The following is a 22,882-nucleotide window of genomic DNA, read 5'->3' on the forward strand; positions in this document are numbered from 1 at the left end:
GCGTCCGACTGGGAGGAGACTCCGAGCAGAGGAGGTGGCCTGGAGCGAGTTTGGCTGTGGAGATGTGTGGCGGCGTGTAACACAGCTAACAGGAATGTGTAACAATACAAATGTCTAAACTCTGCCGTGAGCAGAACTATTTTCGTTCCCCAGAGTCGTATCAAAGCTGCTCACAGCAACACAGGTTTGTGCAGATATCACTGCACGCCAGAGCGAGGGAGTGACACGGAGCTGTACGGGCGCAGGGAGGAGTATTTTACGGCTCTTCCTCTCCTTCGTTATAATCTGCAGGAAACGCCGTGCAGCCTCTGTATTGTTAAGCTGCAGAGGTGCAGCAGCGGGTCGATGTCCTGTTTGTGTTTTTCTTTTCTTTACATTGTTCTGACACACAGAGGAAACAGTCCAACACAATGGCTGCTCGGTGTGAGCGCCGTGCTCGCAGCACACGCAGCTCGAGTCACAAACACTGCGGCACATTTCCAGACAGCACAGGGCAGATGTGACCTGATGAAAAATCATTTCTTCATAACGTTTCTCTTCACGTTTCATGAGTCCCGCCCCCATCAACTTTGAAAGGTCGTCTGAGCCGCTGGTGGCGTCCTGCAGAACAATGCTCTTTGCTTCTGTTGGCGTTCAGAGGGAGAAACGCCGCGGGGCACTGCTGTGGGTGGGGCTGATGAAGATGCTTGGACCTCTTCCTCACCCGAGTTGAATTTGAACAGAAATCATCGTCAGTCGCATCTTTGCGCCGTTTTGTGCCTGACATGGTCGGCTACCGACCTCCCTTTACAGTCTTTTCACCCTCTGCTCCTGTTTCGCCACTAAAAGCTACTCGCCGATGGAAGAGATGGCGGCTTTGACTAAAATACACACTGCACACCTGTGGTCCTGTTTTTAAATAATAATGTGCGAGGACTGACAGCAGCGTCTCATTAACACGGAGCGTCACGCTCCAAACGACAGCTTGTGTGTAACTGGGAATTATTTCAAATCCCAGGAATGAGGAGCAGCAGCTCAGCTGAAGCTTTGTGCTGCTTCAGGATTCCTGAAAGATCACATTTAGTAATAATAAGAAAAACATTTTATTATTATTATTTTCCTCATTAATTTCCTCATAGACTTCTATCCAATCGGACGTCTTTAAAAGTCGCCCCCTGCTGGATGTTACAGAAATGTCAGGAAAACGACTTTTATATTTATTTACATTCAAATTCTAATTATTGACGTCCCTTCTGTGCTGCAGTGGAGCTGCTCCCCCCACAGTGACTCACGCTGTGTGTTTAAAGCTCTTCATCGTGTGTGTGGCGTGTACTCACAGCCATGACGCGACTCGGCGTGTTTATCATGGATCTGGAGCTGAAACCCTGAGCGTGGCCGTAGCTCTTCATCTCAGGAGGCTCTGCAGAGAGAAGGAAGACAGTCACTCTTACAACTGATGCATGTTCTCACTAGAGCTGCCACAAACGATTATTTTGATAGTCGACTAATTGGATCATCATCCATTGGACGTAAAACGTACAGCTTATTGCACCAGCAGCATCTGCTCTTATATAACTATCATTAGCTTACAGCTTTAAGTGTTTAAGGTATGTGCTAACTAAAAATAAAGACAAGATGAGAGTTTATTAAATTTTAATGAAATTTGCAGATTGTTTCAGTGAAGTTTAATAAACTCCTTGCTATCTAAAATATAACAGGACACCAGAGTAAATTCTTGAGCATCTCACACTTCTGATAATCAGCTGTCTGCTTGACGTTTATTCAGCTGTGTAAAAACTATAACTTTAATCTCAGCCAAACCGATTTACTCAGGAACAAATAAAATACTAAAAAAAGGCAAACAATAACATTTTTAAGTTATCTAAGTGACTTATATATATTTAACCTGAGTAGTGAAAGACAGCGGTGGGTTTGAAAGCGTTTGCCGGGAGTCCGGTGTTCTCATGGCGCTAGTTAGCCTAGCCCCCGGCTAGCTATCGAGCTAGTGGGTAACAGACGTCTCCGAAAACGTCGGAGCGCTTTTGAAAATATGTGGTGTCTTGATAAACTGAGCAGATATTTGAGGTTTACACAGCTACATTCTCGCCTAAAAATATATTAAACGTTTATTTTGTGACCCAGAAAGAATAATAAGAGTAATATTAAAACTAACTAGCTGCCGCCATTGTTGGAAACTGAGCTGGGCTGCGCTATGAATTCTGGGACACAGCTTCTTCTTCTTCGGGGTTTAACGGCAGCTGGCATCCTTGTACATGCAGTGCTGCCATCTTCTGTTTCAGTCCGTTATTACACTCTTAAATCCTACTACTTATTCCTGCGTCTTTTGTGATCTTACAAAGCTTCAAACGACGCGTCGACTATTAAATCAGTCGTCGACGATTTTGATAGTCGACTAATCGTGGCAGCTCTAGTTCTCACCATCAGTCTAACCTTCACACACACTCCAGCCACTTTATTAGGAACACATGTACATCTGCTCATCCAATCAGCCAATCATGTAGCAGTGCATAATATCAGCTGCAGGTTACCGAGCACCAATCACAGTCAGAGGAACCGCCTCTGAGACCAGTTCAGTCCAGAGCTCATGAAACGCTGGAGAGGCTGAGAAGAATTTTGGGCACTCAGAGAATAAGAGGAGGCCAGGAGGCGCTCAGGCCACAAATACACTCAGTGTGTCATCATTTAACAAGAGGAAGAAGCACCGGGAACGTCCCCAACTCGGGCCAAAGGTGGACCAGCGTCACCACTGAAAGACCGTCTGTGTGCAGGAATACGCCGTCCAACAAACACACCGCACGCCTCAAACACAGGCTTCAGCTGCCGCCACGCGAACCCCAGCAAAGCCCATTTATCCTAACATGTGATGCAGCTGCTGGACGCAGTGAAACAGCGAACAGAAAAACATCACACACCATCGAGCCGAGCAGGAAGGAGGGAGGAAATGCTGTTGGGCGGGCCACGGGGCATGCAAGCACCAACACGTCAGAGACGAGGGAGCGGCGGTCACGCACGGCGTACAAACGGGACTCAAACAAGATCAAAGCATCGACCTGCAGGTCAGCGAAGGTCGTCTGTACCCGACACACACGACGCCTGCAAAGACCCAACGTTTTTGTGTAAATGTCATAAATGATGACACAGCAACAGACACATGAAACTGAGGTGGGCTCAGACCTGCACCCACCTGCAGACGATCATCAAAGCAAAAAGATGGAAATAAACTCGACCAGCTGAGACTTCAGGATTGAAACTTATTAATCCCAAAATGAATCTTATTCTCGTTTTGGCAGCAGCAGCACAGCCTGAACTGAGCTCATTTTAATTCTGTTATTTTTGAGTTGAAAGGACAAATAAACCTTTCTTCAGATTAAATGCAGTTTAGTTATTTCATAAAGCTAACAAACAAAGATGACATCGTGTGCGCAGCGACTGCGGCTCAGGAGGTGGTGGATCGATCCAGACTCCAGTCTGCTGAACCCGAGCTGTGCGCGATGCATCCATGTGTCAATGCGTGTGATTGGCTGAAAAAGGCTTGCAATAAAAAAAATGCTTTGAGTGCTCAGAGCGGAAAAAGCTCCATCGGTACCAGAAACACCACGAAAACGAGGAGCTGGGGTGGAGGTGGGTTACAAAGCAGCTTGCAGAATGCAGCAACTGTATGGAGGCAAAAGCAGCTTCAATAATTTATACTGTGAGAGGTTTGAGCCATCAGCTGATTGGCTGCAATCTGCAGGCTTCCTGCACTGACAGAAATAAAAACGTGGTGCCGCCAACAGAATTTATGCTAAAACTCAAATTACAAACTCAAACTGAAGATGAAAGAAAACAGGTAAACAGAGAAAATCAGGCCTTGCTGTTGTGTTGGTTTGAATGTGTGTGGAAAGTTCACACAGTGAGAAATACCAGCCACACTGTGGAAGAGCAGCAGCCGACCAACAGTCTAAAATAGGCTGTGATAACACGCTGAGCTGATTGGAGAGGAATGTTCCCCACAGGAGGTGGTCCATGAGCTTACACAGGACCCTCACTTTCATTTCTGTGGCCTGACTGCGTGAAGGTCGTCGAACTTCATGAACGTTTTACCGTCCGGATCGCTGCTTTCCACTTCGCTCAGGCTGAATCTGGCAGCACCTGTCAGAGACACAGCTGTGCCTCCAGCTTCCAGCAGGACATTGCTGAGTAAGCAGCACAGTGATAATAGGAAACATGACATCAGTGCTCAGAGCTTTCTCACAGAGTGAAGCTGCTCTGCATGTTTCTTTCTCTCTCATCTGAACCAGGATTCAGAGCCGCACGATCGATACATCAGAAAAGGTCGGAGGTCAGGAGAATCGAGGACCGACCCTCAACACCTTTATACCTGTTGCATGTTGAAACTATGGAAGGCAAACTCGTGAAAAGATTCAAGGTTCAAGCTTCAGAGCAGAGTTTGGATAAAGAGGACGAGACTCTGTTGGGACTCACTGATCTGTAAATATCTGCTGAAGGCTTTATTTGATACGTCGCACTGAGCTTCCAGTGACTCAGATGCTTTAAATCTCAAATTCTCCAACAGGTCAGAGACTCGAACAACACCGGCTCTTTGCCAAAGTGTAAGGTTAGTCCTGCTCCCTGCAGTAAGAGCTCCGGGTCATGTGTCAGTGTTGCTATAGGACAGAGAGGGCGAGTATTACTGAATATTCAATATAACAGTTTTCTGCAAGCCTGCAAACATGAAGTCGTGTGGCTCCTCGCTGTCCACGGGCTCAGACCCCCGTGCTGCTGCAGCAAGAGTCCTGACAGGGACTAGAAAGAGAGAGCAGATTTCTCCTGTTTTGGCTTCCTGTTAAATCCAGAATTCAAAATCCTGCTCCTCACATACAAGGTCTTAAATAATCAGGCCCCATCTTATCTTAATGACCTTGTAGTACCATATCACCCTATTAGAGCACTTCGCTCTCGCTCTGCAGGCCTACTTGTTGTTCCTAGAGTATTTAAAAGTAGAATGGGAGGCAGAGCCTTCAGTTTTCAGGCCCCTCTTCTGTGGAACCAGCTTCCAGTTTGGATTCAGGAGACAGACACTATCTCTACTTTCAAGATTAGGCTTCAAACTTTCCTTTTTGCTAAAGCATATAGTTAGGGCTGGACCAGGTGACCCTGAATCCTCCCTTAGTGATGCTGCAGTAGTCACAGGCTGCCGGGGGATTGACCCTGAGCCTGGTTCTGCTGTAGCTGCTAGCTGTGTTAGCTTCACCTCAGCTAACTGGAGTCCCTGAACTGGACCATGTTTGTGCTGTTGGAGCTTTTCTCCACAGCATGTCTTTATCCTGTCTTCCTTCTCTCACCCCAACCAATCACAGCAGATGGCCCCGCCCCTCCCTGAGCCTGGTTCTGCCGGAGGTTTCTTCCTGTTAAAAGGGAGTTTTTCCTTCCCACTGTCGCCAAAGTGCTGCTCATAGAGGGTCATATGATTGTTGGGTTTCTCTGTATGTATCATTGTAGGGTCGACTGTATATTAATATTAATATAAAGCTCCTTGAGGCGACTGTTGTTGTGTTTTGGTTAAACAAAGAAGGACCAAAGGAGGCTTCAGCTGCAGACTCCTTTCACTCATTTTTAAGGGACTAAAAATATTGACTTTGGTCATTTTAGTTTATCCTGAGATGATTTTGTTATCATGCACAAACTGAGATCACTGATCCTTTACAGAGATGAAAATTCCTCCCTCTTAAAAAAGCACTTGGAAGAATTTAGACTAAACTTTGAATTTGATTGGTGGGCTAATAATCGTTTCCTCATCTGTGGCCTTTGCAGCATTAGCTTTAGCTTCCTTGTTCTTGTTTCCTCTTCCTGATCAACCAGGGTGTGCAACAAATGTGCTGAGTGACCTTAATTACACCGAAGGGTTTTTCCCAGAGTTCGCAGCTTGTTGATGAATCTGGGTTCGAGCGTGGCTGCAGGGAGAAGCATCAGTCCGGCCTCCAGTTTGATCTTTACGCAGGAGGAAACTGAAGCAAAGCAAACACACCTCAGTATCTGAAGAACAAAGAGGATTTGCAGCACAGACCCCTGACCCGAACCCCACGGAGCTTTTCTCCGAAACAAAAACAGAGGCTCTGCGAACGCCGCCAGGTGAGAAAGAGGCGATGAATCGCTCACGCTGGTCGTGAACGAGGCCCGCTGTGTTTACGTGCTCCTTGAAGCAGTGCTCAAAATACCAACGGAGCAGGAAGGGGGAGGGGCTCCGTCATCAGTCAAATCCCATTGGCTTACTGAATATTGAGCCCCGTAAGCTCGGACCAGGCGCCGTTATTTCATTGCTGATATTAAATATGAGGAGATTCGCCTCTTTTTACTAATAAGAGAATATTTGCTTCCACGCAGACACATCCTGACTCTGAGGGTCAGGCCGGGGGCCTCTTATCAGCCGAGAGACGGAGCAGTGAGGGGGGGTCTCCTTCCTCTCCCAGACCTTCTTTGTGAAAACAGATGTGGATCATCACAGTTCCCCTCCTCACCGACTGCTGATGTCCAAACAGACACCACCCCGTTCTTCTTCTTCTGTGTTATCAACGTTCTGGGGTCGAACGTCCATGTTTAACATTTTATCCGGGCGGGAATCTGTGATGTCACACTGCACTTTCCCGTAAAGAGGGAAAAAAACAGGAAGTGGTGGAAATAACACCCACACGGCTTCACACAAAGTCACATCTGTGTGAACAATAAACCGACTGATGTTCGGCTCACAGCATTGAGCTTTGCTCTCATCGTGCAGGGTTGCTGCTGCATTTGACCACAACTCACCATCGAGCTGCTTCTCGTCTTTACCCGAACCAGAGAGTCAAAAACAAAAAGCCTCCACCGTGACAGAGGCGAGCTTCGCCCACCTCCACCTGTGAACACCCAGCACGGACTGGTCGTCTCTAAAGCAACAGTGTTATCTGCTGCACCCATCAGTTTCATCACGGCTGCTGCTTCTTTCTACAAAGACGCACACATGTTAAACTTTCCTTTGTTTACTGCAAACTGTCAGATTAGCCTCGATCTGTCTGCACAGGCTCGACTAAATCCTGAGAGTTCCTGAGAAAAAGTAGAAGAAATGTTCAATTTCCCCAAAGCCAGCTGGATCCCGTCCTTCATTAGTCCCTCTGTGCCTCCTAAACATCACTTTTAAACTCCAGTTGTGACATTTTCTGCTGATGACCCTGATAAGAAGGTCGAGTCTGTTAAAGCTCTGCGGTCTCTTCTAACACGCAGCTCATCATTTCTGGATACAAAGTGAAAGCTGAGCTCGTGACTCAGATCTCAGACTCACTCAGTAAAACTGGCTCACGTGAACATCTGGACTAAAGCTCCAGCAGACACACGGAGGAGGCCATTAGAGGCTGAAGGAGCCGTTTGGCACAAAGATTCAAACGTGTCGGGAAGAGCTCAGAGACGCAGGATCTCTAAAGAAGCGCCGCGGCGTCCGCTGGGTCCAGAACGACACCGTTAGAAGCAAACGTCTCAGATTTTTGGGACATGAGCTCACAGTCCAGATGTTTCACACTGGATTAAACAAACCTGCCAAACCTTCAGCTTGGAAGAAGAACATGAACATTCACCATGTTTGTTTGCATCATACAGAGGGGCGGGGCCGGGGGCGGGGCTATATTAATGTGCTGCTGCAGCTCATGAGCTGCGGTGTAACTGAAAGCGGGCGACTGACTCAGAGTACTGCTGGTATCGGGGTTCAGCACCTCACCCACAGACAGCGCACGGACCGGGGTATCGCCCGCTCTACTTCCTGAGCCACAGGAAGCAGATTTCTGCGTCCGTTTCTTTGAACACGTGCAGATACTGAGGTGGGAAAACGAAGCGTCCACACTGAACGAGCTTCTGGTGTCTCTGCAGAACGATGATCTACAGCCCAAAGTATTTAGACAGTCACGCCTTCTTTACGGCTGCCATGTTTTATATGCTTGTTACTGACGTCTTGGTAACGCTGACAGGAAGCAGTGTGTTTGCCATCTGCTCTGTACAGACGTAACAAAGGGACGGAGCTGCAGGAGTTTCAGGCTCTGTCCAAGCTGCCAAACAGCCTCGCTCAGCAGGTCCAAACACATCAGCTGACCTTTCATGTCACCGCACACGTCTCAGAGAAACTACACGTTTCACCAGGGCTCGAGTACCAGGTGGCATCAGCTCACCTTCAGACATGATTTACCCCCAAAGCTCCTGGATTACAGCTCTGGAGGATTTGAGCACAGGGCCACAGAGCAGATTCACAGGTGTGAAGCGACCAGCTGGACGCCGTGACGCACTGACCTCTGACCTGGACAACAACTGGAGCTCTCTCTGATGTTTCAGGACGTCTCCTTGCAAACACGGAGGGCAACAACAATGTGAGACGTGGACGGGCAGCTGATGGGAAACACGCTCGAGGATGAGTGTGAGGTGAAGCAGCGGAACGAGGATGAGTGTGAGGCCGACTCAGAGTATGTTGAGCTTCTGATGGTGAAACAGGAAGAACGAGATTTAGCCCCCACGGAGGGTAAAGCTCCCCTGTGGGGGGAATTCACCTCAAACTCAGAGTATGGAAGTCAAGCCCGGTGCTAACACATGGTAATGTGTTACTGCACGTACAGCATCGGCACACGCGTCACTAAAAGCAGCTGTAACATTAAAGCGACTGACCATAAATAATGGAGCATAAACCCACAGAGATAAATGTAACATGAAACCAGGTCTTTGGTGTCAGTCTGATCATCACTGTCAGAGTTATCATCTTTGAACTCAAACCACATTTTCCTTCCTTAAGTTCAGAACAAAAGTGAGCAGAGTGAGACTCACGTGACAGTTAAAGCAGGTTAAAGCCTGACGATCATCATGACTCTGATGTGGGAGGTTACTGTGAAGCTCACACTGGCTGCAACAACTATTTTCCAGTGAGTGCACATTTTTAACCCCTCAGCACCAAGCGAGTCACAGCTCACACATCACACTCCCCCAGAACCACCTGACATCACTCCTCGTCTTTACTTCCATGCACTAACCGACCGACCGTGGACAGAAGGGTGTGAAGCATTAAATCCGTGGCTTGTTGTGCTGCTGCTTCAGTTCTGCCCCCCCCAATCAATAACTGACAGACTTTAAATGGCTCTCTGTGTTTATCATCGTCACCTCTGCTCTTATGCTCGCTGCTCTTTTTAAAACTAAAGCCAACTCATTACATGTTTCTGTGGGGGCCCCTGTGGCCCAGTGAAAAGAAATCCTGGAAACGCCCCTGACCGCTACTTTCGGGTGGGGGCAATGAGCTCAGGGAGGTGTTGGTTGATTCCAGGAGGAGGTAACAGATACTCCACTGTGGACTTTACTTTCCCGCCCGTTACTCTGCTCTCACCTGTTGATCCTTCCAGCCTGCTCAGGGAGGACGACTTCCTCTCCGCCAGCCGCATCCGGACCTGCTCCCGGACCCTCCGAGCTTTCGCCACCGGGTCCGGAGACGGGCCGTCCGAGGGCACCACGTAAGTGGTGCAGGAGGAGTTGGGCTGCAGGGCGGACAGAAAGCAGCCCTCCGGGATCCCCACATTCATCCTGACGCGAACAAAGAAAAAAGGCTCCAGGCGAACTCCGGCGAACAGCGGACCGTCCGGTGCGCGGCGCAGCTCCGAGTGTCTGCAAAGAAACGGCGCTCCGTCAGCCCAGCGTCTGTGGGCGGGGCCCGAGAGTGGGGGGCGGGGGGTCTAAAATCCACCTGCTGTCAAGACAACCAGTACACAGGAGGTCTGACCTCACACGCTTACGTCACCGCAGCCCCCGTGACCTCTCCGTTCCCGCAAATATTAATAAACATGAACCAAATAAAAACAGATTAGTGTTGAGCAGTGTAGAGACCACATACCTGCTTCACGTCAAACTCAGGTGAAGCCATCCACCTACCAGTCAAAGAGGCCACGCCCCTCACAATAATGCTTTTACAGCTTGGACATTTCACTGACGCAGCACATTTGTCTGTGCTGTTTCTAACACACACATTCATGCTCCGATGGATGCTCCCACAGCAGCTTGGGGTTAATACCTTTCTCAAGGACACTTGGCATGCAGACTGGGATCGAACCACCAACCTTCCAGTTAGTCGGTGACCTGCTACCACCTGAGCTCATAACCCCTCTACAGGTGTTATGAAGGACTAAATTACCTATAGAGACCAAACGTGTCGGCTGCATCCTTTGGAGGACCGGGCCTTCGCGGTCTACGTGGGCCGGGTCCTTCAAAGACCGAGATGGCCGGAAGTGCGAGGCTGTGAAATTGGACGGTCTAGCCTTCAGATTAGCGTCACCGCTGTCTCGGTGGAGTTTAATAAACTCGTCCGTCTGCTCCTTGCTATCTAAAATATAACAGCACACTGGAGTAAACTCTGGACCGTCTCACACTTCTGTTTATTCAGCTGTGTGAAAATCCCAGAGGAACCCACCTGATGGATTAATAAAGTTTTATTTAATTTAATAATCTAATAACTTTGATCTCAGCCAAACCGATTTACTCCGGAACAAATAAAACACAGAAAAAAGGCAAACAATTACATTTTTAAGTTATCCGAGTGACTTATATCATGTTTAACCTGAGTAGTGAAAGAGCGGGGGTCTGAAAACAATGAAGCCGGGAGTCCGCTGCTCTCGCCGGCTGGAGTGACCATTGAACCCCCCGGCTTGCTGTCGAGCTGGTGGCTAACAGACGTCTCCGAAAACGTCGGCACACTTTTGCAAATATGCGACGTCTTGATAAACCAAGCAGATATTTGATGTTTACACAGCTACTTTCTCGCCTTAAAATATGTTAAAAGTTTATTTTGCGACCCAGAAAGATTAACAAGAGTAATTTTAAAATTTAGTAGCGGCCGCCATTGTTGGCAGCTGAAATTTTGGCTGGGCCGCGCTATGAATTCTGGGATATGGTAGGCCACGAAGGACACACCCGACCCATCCTTCAAATTCAGGGAAATGAAGGACGCATTTGTCGGACACATTTGAAGGAATCGACGAATTGGCTCAGGCGATTAGAGGATCATCAGGGGGTCCTTTTGTCCCTCTGTGGGGGGACACTCCCACTAGGGTTATATCTGGGACTCTCCACCATTTGACCTTAGAACTGAAGAAGCCTCTCGGATGAGAGGTGAAACGTCTTCAAGTAACTTAAATAAGTCCAGACGCTTTTCTTTGCAAGCTCCTTTGACTACGATGACCTGGATGACTGAGAACCTTCACAGACGAATTGGGACAGCCTTCGTCGCCTGGCTGTCACGTAATCGGCCTTCAAATGTGTTTTGGGACACAGTTGTATCAGGCTGTAAACATGTTTGTTTTAACATTGGAGTCTATGGGGACTGACTCACTGCTGCCTCTGCTGGACGCCAGAGGAACTGCAGGCTTCGAGTTTCAGAGTTGGCTTCATCTCTCAGGTCGAGGAGTGGAAACAACCTGATAAACTGAGTGTTTCGCCTCACAGGGATGACTGATGTCATTTAATATGTGGAACGGGAGATACGTGAGTGGAAACAAAGAGTAGGTTTGCGTTTAACCGCCTTCGAGAGCGGCTGTAAATGACTCATGAAGAAAAATGGTCACTTTGAACTTTGGTGCCGTGAACATGAGTAGAAGTTAGAAAACGTGTCTGTCATCAGTTTTGGTGAAGATGTCAGGGTTACACATCTGTACGTTATGCAAGCCGATGAAAATCACCCTTCTTACCCAATCGAGGAGCCGACAGAAGGGCCGAGCCGGGGTCAGACGTTCAGCTCCAAACTCGATTGTCGATTCACAAAAACAACGAGCTCACACTCAGACGTGTGTTTCTAATGTGTACCGACAGAAAGTTAGCTGGCTTCTGTGCTTCTTTAGCAACTTTTGAACAGGGGTGCGAGCGGGATTGTGAAATAAGACGAGAGATTGTGATTGTTTAAGGGTCCAGGAATGTGGAAATGGTTGGGGGAGGTCTGGGAAGGCGAGAGTGAGGAGCAGCAATACGTCAGGAGGGAGCAGGGAGGGATCCTGCTGCAGAAACCACGGACTTTCACACAAACCACCCCATCTGGGTTTGGATGCACACAGGACTGCATTTAACAACACACACCCACACGCACACACACACACACACACACCCACCCACACACACACACACACAGGTCACGACCTCCTTGTGTGACTTTCACAAACCCAGAAATATGTGCAGAGAGACCTGCGGTGTGCAGCAGAGGACACGCTGCTCTGATTTTGTTTAGAGGCAACAAAGCTACAGACAAGTTTCAGCCCAGAAGAAGTTTCACTCGTTAGATTCTTTCCAGTTTGTTTTCTTACTGTTTGTGATGAATCTCAACTAAAAAAAAAACAAATAAAGAGCGAGACCGCCTCCCTAAAAAGACCCCTTTGGACGAGGACTGGATCACAGAGCATCTCAGGACAGGAAATTGGAAAACCGGCAGGAATATGAGGACAGGCTCAGCTCATGGTCTGACAGTCCTCGTGATTAGTAAACGACCTCACACATCCTGTGGAAACAAATGAAGGTGGTGTGGGGGGGAAAAGAACAAAAAGGATGGTGGGGGAGGAGGAGGAGGACGCCACAAATCAACCTCCCAGCCAAGCGAGTGTAGGAGAGAAGCCGTTTGTCAGCGCTGCCCAAAGACCTCGACTCCTGTAACAGCGAAACGTCTCCGCCGTGATCAGAGATCCTGATCCTGTAACACGATCGTCCATCGACTGAAACAGTTACAGAACTTTAAAATAGGTTTTTAACTTTAAACACTGAAATGAAAAATGAATACATGGAGGAGGTGGGGGGCACGGGGGCCATAAAGCGTGTTTGGCGAGCGTTTCAGCGCTCCCTGCTGATCTGCAGCATCCATCACAGGATGTTTACAACAAGCAGGCTGCAGACGAATAGCAAGCCCCCCCACCCCACCCCCCCTCAGGGCCTTTATTACCTTCACATCTCTGAACAGGACGACGTTAAATTTCACAGCAACGCCAAAACACAGAAGGATTTTTAACATGAAACCTTTAGTTACTAAATAAAAACATGTTATTCTAGATTAGCTTTCATGTTGATCAAATACTGCAGGACGTGTTCACACACACAAATCATACAAACCAGGCAAAAACAGTGACCTGACTCTAGAGTGCGACCAAAAACATAAATCCTACGTCGCACCGTTGGAGTGAAATCAGTGATGAGACGCAGCTCTAGTGAGCAGCCTGTGGGTGATAGGAAAAGATGAAAAGAACTATTGATACATTTTTTGTTAAGGTCTGAAATTCACAGCCAGCTCTGACATGGAGACGTCAATCTTTGAACGCTGAAAAAGCAGCAGTGCAGAAAACGCATTATACGCTGCAATAAATGCAGAGTGTCCCCTCTCACACGGCCTTTCAGCGGCAGCAGCAAACAGGTCGTCAGAGGCCGATGTGATGATTAAGTTTAACATTGTCTACAATATTGCCAAAGCACTTTAAGCACAAGCAGTTTTTCAGCAACTTTGTGGTAGAAATGTGCTTCAAATAAAGGACTTTGTGTTGAAAAGATTGTTAGTTCATCATTTACAGATGAAGATTGTCTGCATGGACTGAATTTCCCCTCCTTAAAAGTGCGCATGTAAAACTGCGTGTTAAGCGATGCGGCTGAAAAATTTGGGTGCGCCTAAGAAAAAAACATTAGTGCAACCGTGACAAACGTGAGTCTGCAGCCCTGCCAGTGTTTTTTGCAATATGAAGTTTTTTCTTAGTGCTAACTCAAATGTGGGAGTTTATCTGAGTGCTGACCAACACAGTTTACACCCTGACCCACTTTCATGGTAAAGATCAGTGAAACTTTCAGACTTTAATATTCAAACATTGCGTGTAAAAAGGTCCTGAAAGGTCAAAACACAGTTTTCCAAAACTATTGATGTTCAAAAATATTTGATATGTGAAGCCAAAAACTTCCAGGAATAATCCGACTTGTTCAAACTTTGTATGTTGATGCAAATCAGAGATGGAGCAGAAAATACTGTAAAAACAGCTGATGTGAGATGAAATGTGTGACTTAGGTTGAAGTATAAAAGTGCAAGTTTGACTTTAATACGAGGCTGAAACAGAACACGCAGCAATCGTTTACTTCCTGTTAGCAGCTCAGGACACATCTGACTGTGTGACTGCATGAGACAAAGAACCTTCAACCTTTAGACGAGGCGCCACAATAACAGTTTCTCTGAAAAACAGGATTTTTGATTTTGTGACGTTGAGATGAAGAAGATTTGGTGCCATCGGACATCTTTAACATCGCTGAGACGTTTGAAGCAGCTGCTGGTCTTCTACGGTTGCCAGGGATCATCAGCAGGTCCATCCGTGTGTCAGCGTGGCCGTGAAACTCTCAGCGGAGGAAAAGTGTCAGAAGATAAAACAGGACCTACCAAAAACCCTGCAGGAGGCCACAGGTAACGCAGGCTGCACCAAAAAGGTTACACAACTGAAGCTGCAGTCCTCGAGGCCGCTTCGCTGAAACGTTTCTATGCGTCGCTGCTGCAACACACCTGAATAAAACCGACTACACGCTGAGGTGCCCGCCCCCACTTTAAATACGTGTTTAGAAAACTGTAGGGGAGACCGGGGATAGTTGTAACGTGGGTCAGTTGTAACACTTCCAATTTCTCCAATCAGGGCTAAGTTTCAAATGATGTGACTCATCCTGTGCATGCCCAATTCAGTTCTGCTATCACATGTGAAAAATCAGCACATTTTGTCAAACACAGACAATTTAACACGAAAAAAAGTCATTTGTATTCCAAAAAGTAAGTTTTTCTACTTTATTTCAATCTCTAATAGCATTATCTGCTTTGCAGTTAAACTCATCAAACTTAAATTATGTTATTTGTATCTCTATGGGGATATATTCTGTGTAGGTCTTTAGTGCTAATGTTTTAGCCGTTGGCTGTAATGTTAGCTAGTTCATGGCTATAGGAGTCTGGGTCAGTTGTAACAATAATGCAGATGTTACAACTTACCACACTATTACTTTAACTTATATTAAACAAGTTGGGGCAACGACATCAGCAGAGAGAGGTTCACTGGTCGCTTTTGTATATGCGGTTAATGCCATTGGCAACACAATTCCTCCACTGTTTGTGTTCCCACACATACGTTATGCAGACCACTGTGTCAGAGATGGACCAGTAGGAAGTACTGGTAGTGGAAATAAATCAGGATGGGTGCAAAAAACAGATTTTCTCATCTTTCTGAAGCACTTTGCAAACCACACCAAGGTAAACCATGATAAAAAGTAATGGAATTGTGATGCTGGTGAACAACTACATTTTTTCAGCTTCATTGTTATGTTCAAAATTGGTGCAAGAGTTGTAGGTTATAATGCCCACTGAGCCAATGAGGCCAAACTCAAGGAAGACCAACCAAAATTAATGAAATCTTCAGTTGCAGAAAATTCCATAATTTGTCTTTTTTGGGGGGTTGGAATATGTTCAAAAGCTAGATTTCTGCATTCTGTCACACACACACACACACACACACACACACACACACACACACACACACAGCTACATAAATGTCTCTAAGTGCATTCATGTGTTGAATAAACAAAGATTACATGTTAATGTTTTGTTAGTACCCTTATTTCATTGTGTTACATTTCACCCCAGGATATGTTACAACTAACCCAGACTATGGGGTTAATTGTAACATTTCACTCTTTGTGTTTGAGGCCATACCATGCAATGGGTAATTGTGCTGCAGAGAAAATAGCTGCACTATGTAATAGCAGAGACATGTAAATACTTTGCATAACATTTTGAATCCACTACCTTAAAAGAGCTCCAAGCTACAGACAGAAATGTCAAAAATGTTACAACTATCCCCAGTCTCCCCTACTTGTACAGCACCATGTTGACTCCTGAGCTGCTGTAACATGAATCAAAAGGCTGAATCGCCTCAGCATCGAGAAGCGACCCTCTTACAACGGTCACCTTTCCTCAAATAAAAGACACAAAGAGCTGAAAGGTTATTTGTAAAATACATTTATTCCCTTTATATTTGGGCCAAAGTCTACAGAGCAGAGAGGAGATTTATGCAGCGGTTATTCAAAAGGCAGCATCAACGCTTCATCGGCGCTGTCACAACATCTTCCTCTTCCTCCTGCGATGACGTACCAGACACAGATATTACGATACAAAGAGAAGAAAGGCATACACTGTTTCTACAGCCTTCATTATTTTCATTAGTACGATACATCAGAGCTGTACGTCGCGCTGTCGAGCGCCGCTTAGTTAACAAGGCAAAGTTTTAATTGGTTGAGAAAAGCTACGGTTATATGGAGGGTTACACGAGACGCTATGAGTGAAGGGAGGGTGGAGGGCCGCGGGGCTGCAGCTAGCGTCGGCCGATGAGGCGGGAACACGGGAACTGCACGTGCACGGGTCAGCTCGGACGGCGCCGATAGAGCCGCGCTCGTTACCATGACGACGACACATAAACATGTCAGATTAGACCAACGAGGCTCAACCGGACGAGGCTGCTGCAGTCTTTTCAAAATAAGGGCACGATGCACGAAATGACTCAAATATGACATGAGTTTAAGATGCAACATTAATTATTATTGGTGGGCTTTTAAATTTCTGCTTTTAATCGTTTTTAGTTTTATTTGTGAGCAAACACAACCAGCTCAGGACAGCCGGGTTGCTGGGAAACACACGTGACCAGTACACGACTGCAGGAATGAGCGAACATTAAACTCTGAGGCGCGTTCTGATGATCATCGTTTACCAGCGCACGGGGTCAGAGGTCACTGACTTTGGTTACAGCTTCAGATTAAACATTTCATTCCCTGACAACATCCCACAGTATGACCAGAGGGGTGTGTGTGTGTCTGTGTGTGTGTGTCTGTGTCTGTGTGTGTCTCTGTGTGTGTGTGTGTGTGTCTCTGTGTGTGTGTCTGTGTGTGTGTGAGAACGTCGGTCATGTACGCCTTCAGTCTGGATCCACAACATGTTTGTGAACAAAGCTCGTGATAAACAACATCCATGCTCAGGCAGACGTGGACATATACGTCCACATATTTATATACAGTTTATACAGGAAATGGGGATAACATCGAGAAAAGGCCGGTATGAGAGCGTGGACGTAGGCAGGAAAGCAGTAAACTAATCAGATTACAGCACCTCGACGGTGTGACAGTGTGACAGCATATCTACATTAAACACTGCTCTAATATGCAAAACAGCATCTGTGACTAACAAAAATAACAATAAAAAATGATCTTTGACAGTGTAAGAAAAACAGGATATTGTCTTTAACAGCTGACTAAAATCCAGCAAGCAATACATGTGGCATTTCCTGGTTATAAAAAACAAACAAACGAAGGAGACGGCGAGGTCGTCCTCTCCTCGTTCGTTGGCCGGAGCCCCGGCGCTTTAGTACACGGGGCTGTTGCGGATCCCGCAGCACAACACCATGCTGAAGATCATCTCGAAGATCTGAGGAAGAGGAGGAAGCTGTCAGGGCTGCGTCACAACATTACATCATTACAGCATCTACAATTTCCACTCGGCGACAGCATTTGGGCGCTCGCGCCGCCTCCTGATTATCACTGAGACTCTTTTTGACACGACACAGGTGGGACGGTCGTCTTTGACCGTGGAGCAGCCGTGCAGCAGCTTCACTAATGCACCAGGAAAGACTTCAGTGCTGTCCTACATAAAGCCACAAAAAACAAAAGACCACCCAATAAAATACGATTTTTCCTGCTCATGAGCTAAAAAGGGCCAATGGTGCTTGAGGAAAGGTCAGGGGTCACCTTCACCTTCAAGGGGGTCTATCCTGCTCATTTTTAGCTTCATGTTTGCAGCCGTGGATTCACAGTTTGTAATGATCTTTACTTTACACTGAGCTCAGTTCAGTCATCCTGATTGGCTGCCCGTCACACAGGAGGTTTAAAGAGCAAGTGGGTGGGGCTTCTACGTGGCTGAGGATGACTGTATAAGGACGTATCCTCTCTGTTACTCGTACACACACTGTGTGCATGAAATAAGCAGAAACTCAGCCTTCAGCACATTTACGAACAGCAGCGCTGTGTGATGTTCATGTTCTCACCATAATAACGGCGACCACCAGCGCGGCGATGCCGATCAGGTAAATCTTATCGTGGAACAGCTCGTTGATTCTGTCGTGGCAGTTCTGCAAAGCAAAAACAAAACATTCAAACACGCCATCTACTGGAGGTCAGAGAGAATGCATCCTGCTCTCCTGCTGCTGCTTCACATTTTTACAAACACATTTTTTCTTTATTCTCTTAAACCACGATTTCATTTGAGGTTTCATTTAAGTTTTGGAAGGCCAGGAAGCGTTCGCGATGTCTTCTCCATTGCTGATAATTGGCGTCTGTCTTGTGTTGGTGACGTAAAAGACGGATTTAATGTGACATGACCATCAAACAGCAGCTTTCTAAATGTATCAGATTCAGGACCACATACCAAAGTGACCCAGATCGGATTTAAAAATATCGGATTTGTGCCGTTCACACTGTCACAGCATGATGGGATAGATGGTCGCAGAGGGTCAAAAAGCCGTATTTGATGCGCTTTCGCCTGCAGTGTGGACGCCGCCTTAGAGACAGCTGATCACACATCATCTGTGAGCTTCTCTCTTACAGCCACCTCAGCTCACACACACTCATTTATTTATCAGTCATTAATATTTCAGCTCATTTCTTCTGTAACACTGCTTTCATTTATTCATGCTAACGCTACTTTAGCTTCCTGCTGTGTCCACGTGTTCAGCGCGTTAGGCCCCACCTCCTCCTGATGAGTTGCCTCTCACAGAAAGTAAAAAGTGCTTCTTTTAAACACTTCTGTGTCCTGGCAGCCGCGCAGCTCTGCACCGACCTCGGGTCACCTCAGTAACGTGACTGCGCTGCAGGAGGTGGAGTTAAGCCTCGTGTGAAGCTGCAGGCTGCATACAGAACAGCCTCCTGCAGATCTTTGGACTCTCAGGTTTTTGGTGTCTCGATGTTCTCTAAATCTTTTATCCAGCGAGTCTTTATTTACTCTGCTGGCTATGTGGTAAAAAAAACGTGTGACACAAACTGAAAATGAAGATGTACCTTCAAAGTAAAAGTCTCAAAAGATGTGACTTTTACTTTGAAGTGAAATGTTCTCGGTTTGTGGAGAGCAGCTGCACAGACTCAACCACTTCCATTCATTTAACTGAAACTTAAATATACGTTTTTATCTCAGAGTAGCTCCATTCACTTCTGCTCAGTGGACTAAAAGTGCCCCCTGCTGTGCTCTCGGGTGAACTGCAACTACTTTCTATACCACAGTTTAACAGGAAGTGGAACAGGCCCCCGTGACTGGTTACCAAGAGCAGATTATTTTACAGCAGCACAGGAGAACCCGCCAACGCTATCAATGCACCGAGTCGTGACGAGAGGCTCGTGTTCCTGATGGTGAGACAGGACGCAAACATGAATGACCCCGCCCCCTGCACACCTGTGTTTGCCTGGTGCAAGTATACAGCCGAGAGAAAATGTCTCACAGCAAAGTTTATGGAGCTTTTCTGACAAACTTCATGATTTCTGCAGAGAGCTAAATGATGGTCCTGCTTTTTCTCCCCGTGAGCCAGAAGCACGCGAGCAAAGATTAAACCACTGAGATAAATGATTGTACTTACCGTGAATGTATTACTGGGGCAAATATTGGTCACTCCAAACTGGTCTGCCAACTGTGTAAGGAGGTTAGTGCCTGTGCCTTTACCGCAGCAGCTCAGCTGAAACACAAAGACAACACAGTAAAGACCTGGAAACCTCAGACAGGGCCAAACAAGCACCACAGCTGCAGTTCCCCTGATGTCCAGCAGAGGCAGCAGTCATGCGTCTGCGCATCTGAGCGTTCCAACAAAGGTTGAAGCTAATATTTACCTGCTGCTCGGTCTGGAGGTGTTCGTCACACTCGAGGGATCACGGCGTTGTTTTGCAGCCGAGTTTCAAAAATGGCAGTTTTGATTTTTGTGAACGAGACGCCCTTGTGACTCGTCGAGTGACGCTACTGACCAGCCAATCGGTTGCGTGCGGTCTGACGACATCACATTTTAGTACCTGTCTGGATCACTTAGAACCCCGGCCGAGCAGGTACTAAAAGAATACCTGGTTTTTAGTTTGTAGTACCTGATACCAGGTACTACGACCTAACGGAAAACCCTGGAAAACGTAGCAAACTCTGCCAGGTCAGTCCGAGGAGGTACTCTAGGAAAAGGGGGCCGCAGACTCCCGTGTTACAACTTTACAGCAGAAACAAACATGTTTACAACCTGATACACAAACCGTTTGGTCTCTGTTTCCTGTACAGGGGAGGATGTTTCTATAACTCACCTGTTTAAATCCTATTAAGGTTTAAAGTTTGCATTATTAGGGGCGTGGCCTCTTTGACGGACAGGCAGATGTAGCCGCTAGGTGTCTGCTGCTAGCTGCACCTCAGCTAACTGCACCGTGTTTGTGCTGTTGGAGCATTTTTAATGACATCATGTGACCAAAAACACGACTGCAGTGAGGTCAGTGTACTAACAGGCCGTCACAGAGGGCGGAGCTCCGGTTTGCTGAGTGAAGTTTGAAGATTCGGACTTAATGTTTGTGATTAGCAGGTTTCTGAGGGTCTCGTGTTAGCTAGCGTTAGCCGATAACTCTAGACGCGAGACGCTCCAGAGGGCGTGGTGCAGACCCGACGTCTGCCTGCATCTCTCTGATTTGGAGTTTAGTTTCTGCTAATTCCAAAGTCAGCCCACCTGGTATTCCCAACTTTTATTCCCAAATTCAACACGTCCAAGTTGTACGTGACCTTCAAAGCATGCGTGTGATTATCACAGCTCTGCCGTTTTTCATGCATTACGCCGTGTTTGCTGTACTTTAAGGTGACGAGGTTCAGGACGCCTCAGAAAACCTTTATAAGAAAATATTCACATGATCATTTCGTTATATATCTGCGTTGTACCGTCTCATGGAAGGCCTTCAGGACGAGGGAGGCGGCGTTGTTCTTTTCCTGCGTATCGCTGGTAATTGCGCTGTCGTAGGCATTGTCGTAGAAGTTTTTCATCTCCTTTGTAACCTGCAAAAGTTGAAATAAAGTTATTAGTTGTTGCCTGGTGACAGAAGCACACTAATGACTAATAACTCACACAGGGTAAAGAATATCGAGACATGAATTTTGGGTCATATCCTAAGTACAGTCTGTGGCTGCTGATTATATGAAGCATGTTTAATCCAGGTGTCAACCAGGACCACACGCTTCCTGATCACTTTGGGATGGCCCATTTAACCTGCTGTGTCAGTGTGCACACTCACCGTGTCCCTGTTCATGTAGCCCCAGATTCCAGCTGCAACCTCACAGGCGAACAGGATGACGAGGCAGGCGAAGAACTGCAGGACGGGCCAGAAACACAGCAGGTGAGCACGAGCATCCTTCTACCTGAGCTCCGACTCAGAGAAACGTGCAGGTAACCGTGCAGCTGCTGCGTTTATTATAACTTTTAACTCAATTTTTATTAGAATTTACAACCTTGCAACTTACACTTGTCAATGTTCACAAGTTGAACAAACACAGGCAACGTTAAAAAAACTTCACATAATATTAAATAAGATGTGACGATCTTAGCAGCAGTAAAAAGTGAACCTCTGCTGGATTAACAGCACGTGTGGGCTGAACAATCCTCTGCATCCACAGAGCAGATGTTATTCCTCCATCTGATCTCTCTTACTTCATCAATCCACATATTACATGAAGGTCATGATTTAATGGTGATACACTTTAGTGCTGCTGTAAGCAAGCGAGACTTTGTTTTGCTGTTGGTAAGACTCACTAACTGTTGGTCCTTTGTTAACGGTTGCTGGGAAACTGTAGTGAGAGCTTTATTCCAAACTGAGCTAATGTTTGGACACGACCAGGATGTGTGAGTGGGTCTGAGAATAAGTGAAGGATTTGAATTCCTAAATACTTCGTTTGGCCATTTAAAACCACTTTGACTTGAATGTTCGTGAGATATTTTCTCCTGTATCCATCCCCAATATTAACTTTACCCGTATCTGTAATGTTCCTGAATCAGTTCATCTCTTTTGCTGCTGATTCCAGCAGTGTTTTTAAAATGATCTTTCCTAAGAAATCAGACAGTGTATTGTCATCCTCGCATGTATCAGAATTTTTATATAATGACTGAAAGAAATTGGCAAAGCGATTTGGTTTGGTTTAGTAATTAGGCTTTGATTGGATCTCAACCTTTGGACCACTACGACCGTGCTCAGAATACTTTTGTTTAATGAATCTTAAATTACCCTCAATTTTTTCGTTAATGAAATTAATTAAAATTAATAAATTAACAGATCTGTGTGCGGCCGTGAGGGTGCGGGCGCCCTCTGCGGTTTCAGGTGTGAGTCCACCTCAGGTCAGCTCAGCACTGATGACATACTGTGAGGTTCAGTGGGGATGTGGGTGGGTTTACGTTTCTCTTGCTTATGTTTTTGGATCTTACAGTTTCCCAAAACGTTGATTCTGTTCATCAGGACGCAGCGTTTTTTCTCTGAATATGTCCAGATGAACAGATCCAACTGTTTGGGATTTGCCTGGATGCTTGAGCATCCTGATATCTTACAGTTTATTTCCTGCTGTGTGGGCCTGCAGATGGAGTCGGGACCTGGTGCGAGGCATCTTTTCACGTCATTATTCGTGCACCGTCTCACACATAGAAATATTAAAACGATTAGCAGGTGTGAACGTCCACAGGGACGCTTCAGTGTGACTCACAGTTCCCAGCAGGCACTGCGACTCCTGGATGGCGCCGTAACAGCCGAGGAAGCCGACCACCATCATCACCGCGCCGACCGCGATCAGAATGTGGACACC

The 22,882-nt window shown here is 46.6% G+C and overlaps 2 protein-coding genes across 5 annotated transcripts in view; both read right to left on the reverse strand.

Annotated features, from left to right (window-relative positions):
* LOC146526305 (plakophilin-3-like) overlaps positions 1-9,650 on the reverse strand; it is a 24,508-nt gene extending 14,858 nt beyond the window's left edge. For 2 of the 3 annotated variants that reach the window (XM_085160520.1, XM_085160511.1), the window contains exons 1-2: positions 9,362-9,649; positions 1,317-1,399 (exon numbers count right to left, since the gene is read on the reverse strand). In XM_085160520.1, the coding sequence (XP_085016646.1) occupies positions 1,317-1,399; positions 9,362-9,554 (276 nt within the window). In that variant the 5' untranslated portion in view covers positions 9,555-9,649. Of the gene's footprint in view, positions 1-1,316; positions 1,400-8,286; positions 8,383-9,361 lie in introns of all 3 variants that reach the window. The other variant, XM_085160526.1, reaches the window with a different exon arrangement.
* Positions 9,651-16,002: 6,352 nt separating this feature from the next.
* LOC146526306 (CD81 antigen-like) overlaps positions 16,003-22,882 on the reverse strand; it is a 33,008-nt gene continuing 26,128 nt past the window's right edge. The window contains exons 3-9 of one of the 2 annotated variants that reach the window (XR_014873330.1): positions 22,784-22,881; positions 21,331-21,405; positions 20,981-21,094; positions 19,668-19,763; positions 18,090-18,173; positions 16,951-17,473; positions 16,003-16,920 (exon numbers count right to left, since the gene is read on the reverse strand). Coding sequence is in view for 1 of the 2 variants with exons in the window: in XM_085155079.1 (XP_085011205.1) it covers positions 17,411-17,473; positions 18,090-18,173; positions 19,668-19,763; positions 20,981-21,094; positions 21,331-21,405; positions 22,784-22,881 (530 nt within the window). In the remaining variant the exon portion in view is untranslated. Of the gene's footprint in view, positions 17,474-18,089; positions 18,174-19,667; positions 19,764-20,980; positions 21,095-21,330; positions 21,406-22,783; position 22,882 lie in introns of both variants that reach the window. The other variant, XM_085155079.1, reaches the window with a different exon arrangement.

Source organism: Neolamprologus multifasciatus, chromosome 1 (assembly GCF_963576455.1).
Source record: "Neolamprologus multifasciatus chromosome 1, fNeoMul1.2, whole genome shotgun sequence".
NCBI lineage: Eukaryota > Metazoa > Chordata > Actinopteri > Cichliformes > Cichlidae > Neolamprologus > Neolamprologus multifasciatus.